At 36.9% G+C, this 12,999-nt stretch overlaps 3 protein-coding genes across 3 annotated transcripts in view; 2 read left to right on the forward strand and 1 right to left on the reverse strand.

Moving 5' to 3' along the window:
* Positions 1–12,896, forward strand: part of LOC148957338 (cohesin subunit SA-2-like) — a 32,871-nt gene extending 19,975 nt beyond the window's left edge. Inside the window, exons 35-44 of the mRNA XM_089115528.1 lie at positions 47–129; positions 370–513; positions 1,077–1,207; positions 1,662–1,757; positions 2,292–2,530; positions 9,052–9,113; positions 9,640–9,732; positions 9,985–10,063; positions 10,945–11,040; positions 11,599–12,896. Of these exons, the coding sequence (XP_088971654.1) occupies positions 47–129; positions 370–513; positions 1,077–1,207; positions 1,662–1,757; positions 2,292–2,530; positions 9,052–9,113; positions 9,640–9,732; positions 9,985–10,063; positions 10,945–11,040; positions 11,599–11,628 (1,053 nt within the window). The 3' untranslated portion in view covers positions 11,629–12,896. The remainder of the gene's footprint in view (positions 1–46; positions 130–369; positions 514–1,076; positions 1,208–1,661; positions 1,758–2,291; positions 2,531–9,051; positions 9,114–9,639; positions 9,733–9,984; positions 10,064–10,944; positions 11,041–11,598) is intronic.
* Positions 895–7,975, reverse strand: LOC148957339 (uncharacterized). Its single transcript, XM_089115530.1, has 2 exons — positions 7,832–7,975; positions 895–7,222 (listed from the first exon to the last, which is right to left on the reverse strand). The coding sequence occupies exons 1-2, from the start codon at positions 7,973–7,975 to the stop codon at positions 6,155–6,157; spliced, it is 1,212 nt and encodes a 403-aa protein (XP_088971656.1). The 3' UTR covers positions 895–6,154.
* On the forward strand, positions 2,794–5,847 carry LOC148957340 (uncharacterized). Its single transcript, XM_089115529.1, has 2 exons — positions 2,794–3,025; positions 3,422–5,847. The coding sequence occupies exons 1-2, from the start codon at positions 2,794–2,796 to the stop codon at positions 5,845–5,847; spliced, it is 2,658 nt and encodes an 885-aa protein (XP_088971655.1).
* Positions 12,897–12,999: the final 103 nt, after the last annotated feature.

Below are 12,999 nucleotides of genomic sequence, written 5' to 3' on the forward strand. Positions count from 1 at the left end.
TGCAATCATCAATCGTCAACAAGATACGTTTTTGTTGTATTTCCAGGATCTTGCTAGAAGATTTGCCCTTCTCCAAGGTGTAAACATAAAATCGGATCAATCGAGAAAATGTTCATTGACATTACACAGGTACCAAAAACCTTCTTTATGTACACGATTCTCTCTACAGCATTAAATATTGTTAAGACTTGAAGCCAAGGACTTTATGTACCAATTGTCCACAGAGCTCTGGTCATCGCTAGATCTCCTATGATGTCTTGAATCTCTTTGTTCCTTTCATGCTATTCGCAACAGTAACTGACATTAAACTCCATGGTAACCACTGTTGTTTAGAATATCATGACAACGATGACATTATTTTTCTCGCAGAGATGGTATTTTGTATGCTTTGGCTCATCCAGAATTTGACGAAGCTACGAACGAAGTGGTGCCTAGGAATCTAGCTTTTTTTGAAGTTCTGCACGAACTCATCTTTCGGCTTGCTGCTCAAGATCGCACGGGGAAGCATGGAGTGTAAGTTCGTATTCAAACTGTATTTGTATTGCATGTAGAGTTCAAAACACGTCTAGGGCTCCACAATTTACATAAGGATATTATACAACTTATAGATTCTGACTGAGACTTGTTCTTTTTCAAGTAATCTAGCTAGAGTGTGTAATACGTTACGGTTGTGTAATATTATTTTTGTCAGATCTGGAGCTACATGTTGTAAGTATTAGTTGCTAGAAACTACAAATTGGGTTTAAGAATGTCCCAAGAACACGCTGAATAACAGCTTACAGCATTAGAAAAGATTGCCACAATTTAGCTCTTTTCTTTTATGCAACTCATCTGTGTTTCTTCTGTGTTCCTTTCTTATGTGTTACTTCTGTGTTCCTTTCTTCTGTGTTTCGCCTGTGTTTCGCCCGTGTTTCGCCAGTGTTTCGCCTGTGTTTCGCCTGTGTTTAGGCGTGTTATTAGAGCCTAAAGGTGTCTTTAGTTATTCTTGAAGCTAAGAACCTTACCAGAAACGAAAATCCTCAATTATAAAACTTTATTTTGATTTGATCGCTAAAGTACCTTTACTTTCCTTGCAGGCTACCATTTTTTGAGGAGCGGGCAAAGGATTACCTGGGTAAATCTGGTGACGTATGGGTGCCACTGACAATGTATAAGAACGGATTGCACGCAAAAGAAGTTGATGTTGTTGTCACAGAAGAAAACCACGGTACTGGCCATTCGCTTGGTCATACTTTCATCAAATCCTGCTCTTTTTCTTCAAAACTAAAAACCAACATTTCGATATTGCCAGTGATTTGGTTTGTTTGACTATTAATTTATCCTATCTTTATAGGCCAAAACAAGAATTCGTCGGTTTTCTTCGCACGTTCTTGTCAGGGCGGTGTTACTAGATATCACGTCTTTAACATGAAACATTCTTAAAAAACCCTTAGATGACAGTGTTGGTGTTAATAACTCTTAGTAAATCTCATCTTTGACCTCTTTGTCGATTTTGCTTCTCTTTGGCTTCAAAACATTTTCCGTGTACATTCTGGAACCCCCTGCGTGCTAGAACTCTAATTCTTGATACAGCCTTGAGATGATTATTTGTATTACTTGTTTTCTGTATTTTATAAATTGCCTTACATTCCAATGGTCACCACCCGTCTCGTCTTTTCCAGAGGCAATGCAAGGTGTAGCTCAACCAACTTTAGGCCGAAAGCCGACCGGACGGGGTGGACGTGGAAGAGCCAAAAAGAAGCTCAGTATGAGTAAAGGTATTGCACCAAACGTTTCACTTCAGACATACTTGAATTGTCTTCTTGTGTATCTCCCCAGAAATTAAGATTTTAAGCTATATATATGGTTGATGATCAGATACGACAATGCACAATGTCGATGAATACCCATTAGCTATTCTCAAAGCGTTTAGATACTGAAACAATGTAGTGCTTCGTTGCAAAAAAACTAGTCGATTTTCTAGAGTCAGTTGGTACCAAAAGTGAGAAAGAGGGTTTCTTTTTTATTTGTTTTTTCTTTTGGAGATAAGGAAGTTATCGCAGCTCACGAAAGAAAATCACTGTGTTTTTGTTAATTACCAAATATCTGGAAATTGTAAGAGGCAAAATATAATCCTATTACTGAACCAAGTTTATTGTTTTTCTCAGTTTATTACAAGTTTATTATAAGTATCTGCAGTTGATAGCAACGGACCTTTAAATTAAAACATATAATCAGAGCGTTTCATGCTGCACTATTTCATGCAAGATCTTTCTCCATTTCTTCTGCTAACTGATTCTTTTGCCCCTTAGAACCGAACAGGCCTGGCAATTGGCTAACAGCTAAGAAAGCGACAAATCACAAAGGAGATCAGTCAAACAACAAGAGTAGGCTTGCAGATGCCGATTCTTCCGAGGATGAGACAGCCAACACGCTACAAAGGAAAGCTAAGGCACCCAGCAACACATCACAGAACAAATCTGCTGAAAAGCAGCCGATCAGCAGTCCTCGCCGACCGCGTGGTAGACCAAGAAAAGAAACTCCTTTTAAAGTAAGTTGCTCCTTTAAATGAGAGTGAGAAGGTTAAATGCTAGTGTCGGGTAATGACAATAGTTTTTTTACGGGTCTTTGCTGTAATAGATGCTGTATTATTGCATAGTCAATAGAAAAACACTGGTCTGGAAAGCCGGCAAACATCAAAAGAATATCTTATTGTTAGGACTTTTAAAAGTCACGTGACATTATCCGTGCACACTGCTTCGGCCACTACTCTTGTATGCTTCGATCGTGGATATATATCATGTCAATTCTATCATGCCCGGCGATAATTGTGCAGTTTTTAATTGTGGAAGCAGCCGTAGAACGAAAGGTATTGGAATTTTCAAACTTCCAGCGGCAAATAACGACGAAAAAAAGAAATGGAGGGAACTTCTCCTGAACGAAATAACGAAGAGCAGGGTACTGGACAAGGCCTTCAAAGAAAGAGTGAAAAATGACAGAGTTTTTATATGTGAAAAACATTTCCTACCAGAGCAAATAGAAATTTGTAAGTATCTAGCATTCGATTTGATGCTAATAGCCTAGTTAAATTTGTGATTTTCCTATAGTATACCTTTTTCATAAACATTTACTTGATCGTTGAAAGATCGATCGCGAGTGAACCTTGAAGCCAGCGGTGTAGGAGCCTAGGCCTGTCTATTTTATCATGAGTACTTTTCAGGCCCCAAACAATTTTAAAACTGTAAGCCCACCCCTTTCAATATGAATTTCGTTCCGAAGGCACTGCATGTTTGCAAAACGATATTTTCTTATCCTGCGGATACTTTGTCAGAACATCTGAAATAAAAAATATACCTTATGCATTGTGTGAATTGACCTAGGATTGTGTATAGTGGCCTGTCTAAAAGAATATCAAATTGTGACTAATTTTGTTCCTTTATAGTTGATTCAAAGAGGAAAGGGCTGAAGCCTGGGGCTCTACCAAGTATCAATATGCCAATAAAAAGCTTCCAGAAAGAGAAAAAAGAACGAAGGCACATTCCTATGGGGAGAGATTTGTTACCGGAAGAGGAATCCAAAAACATGATTTATAAATCTTTTGATGAGTTATGCCAGAGGGTGAAGGCACAAAGATTTGATGGAATTTGGTCCCCTGATATCTCCTGTGATATGGCAAGAATCAAGAAATTTGAATTTCCTTTCATACTGCCCAAATACGAAATTATAATTGATGCAAGCTTGGGTTTTTCTGTTTCAATTTATGGATGGCTTCTGCCTGATGACCATCATATCTACAAAGTGAACAGAAGATCAATGCAAAATATAACTGTTTCCAACTTGTTGAAAATGGTTGAGTCATATGAAATTTGCTGTGGTATGACAAACAAAGAAATTTCCTCTAAAGTGGTCAATCATGTTGTACCAATGCAATTTGACCCACTTCTAATGGAAGATGATGAGCATTTTAGTTGTAAGGAGTATACCAGATCAATCAACTGTGTTGTTCTGACTGATACAGCTAAATGTGATAGCTGCATAAAGGCAGACAAATCTCTTGAAAGTTTTGCAGTCAGAAAAAATCAACAGCTGACCACACCAGCCAAACTAAAAGCACCTATTTCTGCAACAAACCCACACAGAGTTTTGCTATCCCTTCGAGAGCAAAGATTGAAAAGCGCACAATTGGAAAAACAAATTCAAGACATGCAAGTTGAGCTTGAAAAGTCATCGATCCAGGTTGATCAAAGTTTAGAAGGAGATTTCCTTGATATTCTTGACACTTCATCTGAGAAGATGACACCTTTTCTGAAACTGTTTTGGGAGCAGCAAGTCAAAATGAGAAAAACATCCAATTGTGGAGCAAGATTTCACCCCATGATTATCAAATTCTGCTTGTCAATGTCACAGAAATCAGCATCTTCATATGATGAGCTAAGAAATACATTTGGGGATGTCATTAAACTACCAAGTAGAAGAACACTGCGGGATTATAAAAATTGGATACGTCCCACAACAGGTTTTGATAAGAAAGTTGTGGATGAGCTTATCAGGCTTACTGATCATTATTTTGATATCGAAAGGTTTGTTGTTGTGCTGATTGATGAAATGAAAGTGAAATCAAACCTTGTCTTTGATAAACACACTGGGCAGCTTATTGGATTTGTTGATCTTGGCTGTGAAGAACATAACTTTGCCACACTCGAAAAGGCAGATGAATTGGCTACTCATGCACTTGCAATTATAGTGAAAGGACTTTGCAAAGACTTGAACTTTTGCCTTGCCTATTTTGCCACTTCAAGTGTCACAAGTGTGCAATTAATGCCAATTTTTTGGGAAGCGGTGGGCATATTAGAAATGAAATGCAATCTCTGGCTTGTGGCAATCACTGCAGATGGTGCATCTTCCAACAGATCATTTTTTAAATTGCACAAAGCTTTGGATGGGGGCTCTAACAAAAATATCTGTTATCGCACTGTGAATTTGTATGCCAGACACAGGTTTATCTACTTTTTCAGTGATGCCCCCCATCTAATCAAGACAGCAAGAAATTGTCTTTTCCATTCAGGCACTGGAAAGCATTCACGATTGATGTGGAACAATGGATCCTATTTACTATGGGAACATATTTCCAAGCTTTTTTTTGAAGATTTAGATAGGGACATCAAATTATTACCACGTCTGTCCTATGACCATATAAAGTTGACCCCATTCTCAATCATGAGAGTAAATCTAGCAGCTCAAGTACTCAGCAAAACAACAAGTCTTGTTTTGAAGAATTATGGCTCAGAAAATGCTGCTGGAACTGCACTCTATTGCAAAATGTTTGATTCTTTCTTTGATTGCTTCAATGTTCGCAGTAAAAAGGAGCATATAAGAAAAATCAAGCCCTTTCTTGCACCATATACAAGTAATGATGACCTGAGATTTGAATGGCTAGAAAAAGGCATGCTTCAATACCTGAATTCATGGAAAGAAAGCATCGAAAAACGCCCTGGAGAATTCTCTAAGGGTGATAAGAATAAGATGTTTATATCTTGGCAGACCATGGAGGGAATTGAAATGGATGTTGCAGCTCTTCCAGAATGCATCAAATTTCTCCTGTCTCAAGGATTTGAATATGTTTTGACAGAAAAACTGTGTCAAGATGCAGTAGAGGAATACTTTGGAGGACAACGAAAGTTAGGAAGAAGAAGTGACAATCCAGACATTTATACCTTTGGATACAACAACAATGCCTTGCGAATTCAAAAAACAATCTCTGTAACTGGCAACACAAGGGGTAAACATGCTGGGAGAAGGCAACAGTGGAATGAAGTTGATGACACAAAACTACCAAAACGGAAGTATGAAGCAAAAGACTCTGTATAACTTTTTAAGATAGAAGCTTAAGGTTTTAAAACCAAATTAAGATTTTACAAAATGTATGAGCTATTTTTCAAAAGGGTTAGAAGCAAAAAGTTTAAAACATTTATGCCTGAACAATTTCTTTGAAAATTAAGTTAAACTGAAACTTCACCAGAAAAAATTATTCTACAATAATATTGATTAAATAAAGAAAGTTTAAAGGCATTGAGTCATGATAAATAGGCGATCACGCCGAAACCAAATGACCCCCTATAGAGAAAGCCTATTTACCATGACTCAATGCCTTTAAGTTAAAGAAGTTTAAGTATGGTCAGTCCCTTACTGCACTTGGTTCAGTTGACCTTTTGATTTCCGTACGTAAGGCCTTTGCCTTTGCAATGCCTTTCTTCATTTTGAATTTTTGCATTAAACTTTTTGCATGTGAAAATGCTCTCACTCTGACATATAAGTTAATAACACTCATCATCAGGCCCGAGATCAGAGATTCAGAGTTGCAAGGAATCTCTGCATCTGCAACAATAGCATTGAAATTGCATACAATATCCGGGTCTTTTTGCAGCTTCTGAGAAATTTGGTGTATGTGAATAACATTTTTTTCTTCGCTAGTTTTAATTTCTTCTTTAAAGGTTTTCTCAACCACTTCAAAAATTTGCAAAGCTGGTGCTGTTATATCCCACAAGCCGCCACGGGTGAGAATTGTGACCAGGTTTGCATTATTAACTTGGTCAGGATCACTGCCATTTAATGCTTTTGCAGCTTTTAGAATGGCCATACATTGTTGACTGTCCACTGATTTCCATTGTTTTGACTTTTGGAGTTTCCGATATAAGTTGTGGTATACATACCCTCCAAGATAGTGTATTGCTGCCCTTTCAGTTTCAGTCAATGCTGCTGTTGGAATTTGAAGATTAACTTCAAGAATCTTTTTCTTATACTGGGCAAGTGAACAATTGGCCAATTTCATTGCAAGCAGGGTAGCAGAGTGGCATGTCAAGGTTGGAAAGCATAGTTGTGCATCAAGGACTATCTTTGCATAAAAATTTGAATAAAATTTCTCTGAGTTTCCATCTGCACACAGTTCTGCATATATTTGAACAAACTGCTGAAAAATCTTTGAGTCCTGGCCATACACATCATGATGTGATTCAATTTCCTTGATCATAAGGTCTGGGTAGCATCCATTTGTTCCTGCAGCTTTTTTTGATAATTGGATGAGACTGTTGAAATCTTCAACACATAAAGCTGCAGTTTCTGGCTCACTTTGTGTTTCAGCTTTTGAAGATGTGTCTTTGTGTTTCAGGGTTGCGTGTCTTTTTAATCCTGCTTTGCTCTTGCACACTTTTTCACAATTTTTACACTTGTAATCATCAATTTCAGCCTTTAAATAAATATTTGCAATAAGAAACTCAACAAATCCTCTCACAGTATGTTAAAGAATATTTATCAAATGCAATTTCAAAATTGCAATTTTGTTAATGGTACAAATAATTCCTAACCGATCTCATTACAGTGAATAAAACAAAGCAAAGGTAACTCTGGGGGCCTAAGATCGATTCTGAGAAAGCTACTCAAGCTAATTGAAAGATTTGATTTATTGAATATGTGAAACTAACAACATTGGAAACTGAATTGGTTCTCGCTGAAACCTTGGATATCAAGGATTTAATTTTTCTCAAGTATACATTTACTTTGATCTTACAAAATCTATTCTATACCGATGTTGATGTCTCCATGCAGAAAACATACCAACAATCAGGGTCCGAAATTTGGCCGATAAGAAAAAAGAAAGCTGAACAGCATTGCCGACTTAATGGAATCAATTTTCTGATCTTTCAGGAAAAAATTAAAAAACGCAAGTATTTTCGTCAGTGGTAAATTTTGTTGAGAGACCAAGCAAGATGGAAAGAATCAACCAGTAGTCGTTAGAAATACGTACGTAGGACCCTTATCAGTCCTTGATCGGTTTAAATCTTCTACTCAGGCTTACCTCATCGTCAAACTCATTTTGCAAACTCTCCTCTAACTCCAGAGCCTCAAGGATTGCGTCCAAATTTTCATCAGATACCTCTGAATTTTCATTATGTTGGGAAATTCTACGAGAAGATCTGCGACGTTCGTTGTTTTCTGCCATTATAAAACACTTCCGTGCAAGGCTGTGCACGGATATTGTCACGTGACTGGAGAATTCAACATGCTTTCAAATAATGCGAAAAGCCCTTTGATGTTTGCCGGCCTTCCAGACCAGTGTTTTTCTATTGACTATGATTATTGAGACAAAGTTTAAGATCTTTGGTTGTGTTAAAGGCATGCCACAACCTCTGCGCTGCTGACGATTCTAAACGAGAAATTGATCTCTTTCTGTTGAAACAAAGTTTCAGTCACAAAATAGATGAAGTCCAACCCCTGAGATGAAAAAAAGACCTTCTCCTCCCTTTCCATTTACATGAACACGTTCTAATTTTACATTCTGGCAACTTCCAGGTTCTGATTGGTCAATACGCCGCCCATCATCTCTACCGTTTGATCCTTGTCACTTCCTGCTCGTCATTCAATGCTTTGATACCACTGCTGGACGGATAATATTTATGCATGTGCATGTGAAAAATCCATTTGCCTTCAATTGATACTATTTGACTCTTGTATGATTTTGAGAACGTCGTGGCACGAGATTATCTCGTGAAAGATCATCATTGTCACCAAGTTTCTGCTAACGCGACTCTCCGATAATTCAAACCAATTTGGTTTTCCCTTGAACGTTTGAAATATCGGGAGTTTACTGTCCTGGCCTAAAAACTCACTTTTTTACTGTGTAGTAAACTTTATCCGGTCTTTCATGTTACTATACAATGTTAGGCATTCAATTCTTGCTTCAATCTTCGCTCTAAAGTGTAGAACAGGGCGATTCTTAGTCATTACTCTGAGTTGCACGCGCAATGCGATCGCCATACGATCATGTCGTAATACTTAGAGTAGCGACACATAATAAAAATAGGATTTTAAGTACTAGGAAAATTTAACTAATTTATTTTATTACATTGTACAGCACGCAAGCTTGAATATTTATGGAGTCTTTATAGCATCTCAGATTCTTCTTGTTCTATGTCCCCAAACCGTTTAAAGCTCTGCCTATACGAAATCAAGTGCTGTGCAATCTACTGGCTAAATGTAGGCCTTATTTGTTTATGAAGTATCCGTTCATGTTTGTAGAAAATTGCACAATTAGTGGAGAATACCCCTGAAAGCCAAAGTACCGACTCAGATTTTGAAAAGTAGGTGTTTATGAAACTCGTAATTATTATCAACGTCTGTGATCTGATTGTTTGTCTTTTTCAATCAGTCTTCATTTTAAGTAAATTTTTATTTTATTGGTCAGTTACATCAATGTGATTTTTTCTTTCTCTCTATTCGCGGTCGATTAACATTGGCTTATTGAATTATCAAACCAATGAGAATTTAAGTGACTACCAAAACTCATCAGGCCATAGTGCCTTCAACGTAAGAATTTAATGCAATTTGGAAAACATTTAGCGATTACAAAATAGAACGCTTTTTGTAGTATGTGAGTTTTAATAATTAGAACGAAGAGCAGGCCAATGTAGAAGCAAACGCAGAATGCTTAATGCATTATTCTGTAAAAAATCCGTCACATCATTCGCTTACCATCATTCAACATTAACTTTTGTTACCTTGATTTCTCGAAGTCTTTGAGTCATTTGCTACCAATCTTTAGCCCTAGACAACCCGTGCCTTGAATGGGTCTTTCTTTGGTGCGTTTTATCTTTGTATTCTTTGAAGGCCTAACAGTCACAAAGCGTTATTGTCAGATGGTAAAGGGGTGCCGACAGCGACGCCAGGTTCAGATGACAAATTGACGCCTGCAAAAAGAAGGTTAATTGCATTATTTTTTCTCGACAAGTTTAGCTTCTACCTTTGCATGATATGTCATTGATACCGTTCTTAGCAAGAAATTCTGCATAGCCCTGCATTTGAACACCACATATCCGAATGCATTCGTATGATAAACTTAACAAAAAATACGTCCTTTGCTTCTGTATCCATGGACGTTAAACTTGTTTTAAGAGACCTTGTCTCAATTTTAAGTAAATTTAGCTTAAAGTTATTCCGTATTTTGCTTTCTAGTCGAGATGATCTATCTGAGGACGAGAACGAAAATGTGACTGGAGATGAAAGCATAGGGGAAGCGAGCAACAAGAGTGTGGTAAGATGCTTTGTTTGAGTGTCTCTTTCACTTTCTTGATAATAATGCTATGCTATGCATTTGTCAACCTGATTAATTATGTTGGTTAAGAAAGGGACATCATAATGTGTGGGGCCATTAAGAATAAGCGAACTGAAAAGGCCTAATTTCTTACCGGACGGGATTTTTTCTAATTTTCGGGATTTGTCCCGTCCAACGAACCCCCTGTTTTTAACGCCCCTGGGTTCGGGGTAATAATGAATAAAAACAATTGGGAATTTTTCTCTTACAGACAAGGCGATAAAAGATAAAAAAGAATGCATTTGAAAGATAAACATTTGTCGGGAGAGAAATCTTCCTGTTTTTTACGATATTTTTCAACTTCCTTCTAAGAAGAGCGCTAAAAATTTAAGCATTATTTTCATTTCCTTCTTCGAATTGCTGTTACAATGTAAGCATGTAGTGTGGGATTTGTTACTAAATTTTAAAAGTCATGACGATGCGTAATCAATGTAGATAATTTTGGTGTTATACAGTTATTCCAAGCCAACGGTAAAAGGAATTAAATAGAACCCAAAACAGTATGTGAAAAATGCAATATTTAAAGCTATAAAGATAGTATGAAGATTATATCAACCGATCTGTCACGAGTTTTTTAGAAGTTGTAATTGCAACACTTTGCTGCGTAGATCAGAAGAGTTTTAAGTCTTTGCTATGAATTTCACGCGTAATGCGACCATTAGACACTTACTTGACAGTACTGAAAGTTGAGAAATTTCAGTTTTCATTTTACATATTGTTCCCCTTAGCTTTTCCGTGTTCTCATAGAAACTTTTGTTTTATAGACGGTTTTAATTCAGTCACGTTTCAAGATTTGTATCAAAAGTTTTTCTTTCTTCTAGACACCCGTAACACTGATTAGTAAAAGACAAAAACGAGATTTTCCAACCGATCTTTTTGAGTCATCGGAAGGTACTCCTCAAGGAGAAACAAGCTCGGTGACTATTCTTTTTATATTTTTTAAAATACTCTGTTGAAGTTCTTTAAAATTATCTACGGACTTTGTGTGTAAGCGAATAAGGTGAGATTTTTACAGATATCTTTTGGAACTGTTTATTTAGTTCCTTGTCTTTAATCGAGATAATTTATTTAATGAATATTAAATATGATGTCAGTATCATTGACAGGCCCCCTGTATCCGTAAAGGAGGCCGTTGCACTTAAGGGCCATGTACCTTTCTATACTTATTTGAGTATCTTTTCTCAAAATATTAGGCCTTTCGATTTGTTGTTAAAGGTGATCGACAGATACTGAAGGGCGGTAAGCCATCTTTCAATCAAGAATGGACCAATCAGTGAGTGTGATTCCACTCACACGCTTTTTGATTGGCTAATGTTGATTGACCGATGAGCCACTTTTGTATCTGCCGATCTCCTTCTTTAATTATGCAGCTCTGATATTGATCCAAAACAATTATTGTGTGTTACTTTTCGCTAGCCATCTGTTACTAATTTGCTTATTTTTTGTAATATTACTTTTTTTCTAATTTTAAACAGCAAGAGTCAGATCTGCCTTCTCTGTTGTAAAAAGCAAGGACTTTCTGGTGCACTTGTATTGAATTTGGGTTTTAAAGAGAAGCGCCACAGTTACTGGTTTACCGGAGATAAACAACGGCTTGTTGGCATTGTACAATGCAAGAACAATTTGAAGGGCTCTTCCTATTGCCGGTCACAAGATACATATCCTTACAAAGGGAAAAGGCGTCTTTTAAACTTAAGTGAATTTGCAGAGTTGAATTCATGTTGATCATTGACGCAAATGCTGCGCAACATAGACTGATTCAAGTGGCAATGTCATACGAACTGATTCATCTAGACCTATTTGGACTTTCAAGATATGTAAATCTGCCCTTTCCATACCCAATGACAGTTTTTATGTTTATGACTTTGTTTTTTGAGCCACCGCTTTCTGTAATATCTGGATAAGAGATACGTGGAGAGATAAGCAGAGTTTGAACTCCCGTTTGCAATTTCCCCTCTTACATTTGTCATATCTTCCTCAATTCACGCAGACTTATACCTAGAAAGTCTAATTGATATCATATCTTCCTGCGTTATAACCTGATTCTAGGAATTGTTCGTCACCATCTTGTCAATCACTAGGCTTACATTTTCAAGTTCATAGCTGTGACTTTGGACAAACAAACCCCACGAGCAGTAAATTCCCAAAAGCGAGATTGAATTCGTACGAGGCTGAATTTTTCAAATGATAGATATGCGTATTTTCTTCGTCTAAGGAATGCCTCAGTCTTTGTTTAAAATTTTTATTCGCAACTCAGTTTTTAAAGGTGCCACTCAATTTCGCGATAGTAAAGAACAACTTTGCCATTAAACGCTATAAAATGACTATCTAGTTCACCATCGATAAAGGTGCTCTCGAATAAGCATTATAACTTTACAATTTTTTTACCTCCACGTATTTTAACCCCATTTAAACGACACAGGTGCAGAAATGTTTCCAAGAACCCTATATATATAGTCACCAACCTTCTCTCAGTCAGTCAATTTGAAGTTCACTTACTTTAGGTCGTCAGATTTCCTTCTCTATGCCTTTTATTAATTTCAATCGTTAAAGCCTCTTCTCTTTTCGTTAAGCCTCTTCTTTATGCATTAAATGTTGTTTAGTTTTGTTTTCAAATCTTCGCTCCCTGAGAGCAAGTTAATTCCAAAATCAATATTTTGCCAATGTTGCGCATTTTAATGTAGTTTGTGCTATTAATAAACATGAGTTTATTTTTCCACTGTTTGTAAAATTTATGTGAGATACGTTATATAAATTTTTATTGTTTAGAAGACATTGTTTTGTTTTCTGTTGCATGCCTGGCTACCTCTCTGGTTGCAATGGTACGAGAATGGAACCTTGAATGAAATTGAATATTTTCCACTTTGGAAAGGGCG

The sequence above is a fragment of the Rhopilema esculentum genome, unplaced genomic scaffold (assembly GCF_057945365.1).
Source record: "Rhopilema esculentum isolate cy_ngs unplaced genomic scaffold, ASM5794536v1 HiC_scaffold_34, whole genome shotgun sequence".
NCBI lineage: Eukaryota > Metazoa > Cnidaria > Scyphozoa > Rhizostomeae > Rhizostomatidae > Rhopilema > Rhopilema esculentum.

Excerpts from the sequence above, each read along its gene's own strand:
- LOC148957340 (XM_089115529.1), top strand. The coding sequence starts at position 2,794 with ATGCCCGGCGATAATTGTGCAGTTTTTAATTGTGGAAGCAGCCGTAGA. Across the intron at positions 3,026-3,421 it reads ACCAGAGCAAATAGAAATTT|TTGATTCAAAGAGGAAAGGG; the intron begins GTAAGTATCTAG and ends GTTCCTTTATAG.
- LOC148957339 (XM_089115530.1), bottom strand. The coding sequence starts at position 7,975 with ATGGCAGAAAACAACGAACGTCGCAGATCTTCTCGTAGAATTTCCCAA. Across the intron at positions 7,223-7,831 it reads AAAATGAGTTTGACGATGAG|GCTGAAATTGATGATTACAA; the intron begins GTAAGCCTGAGT and ends ATTTATTTAAAG.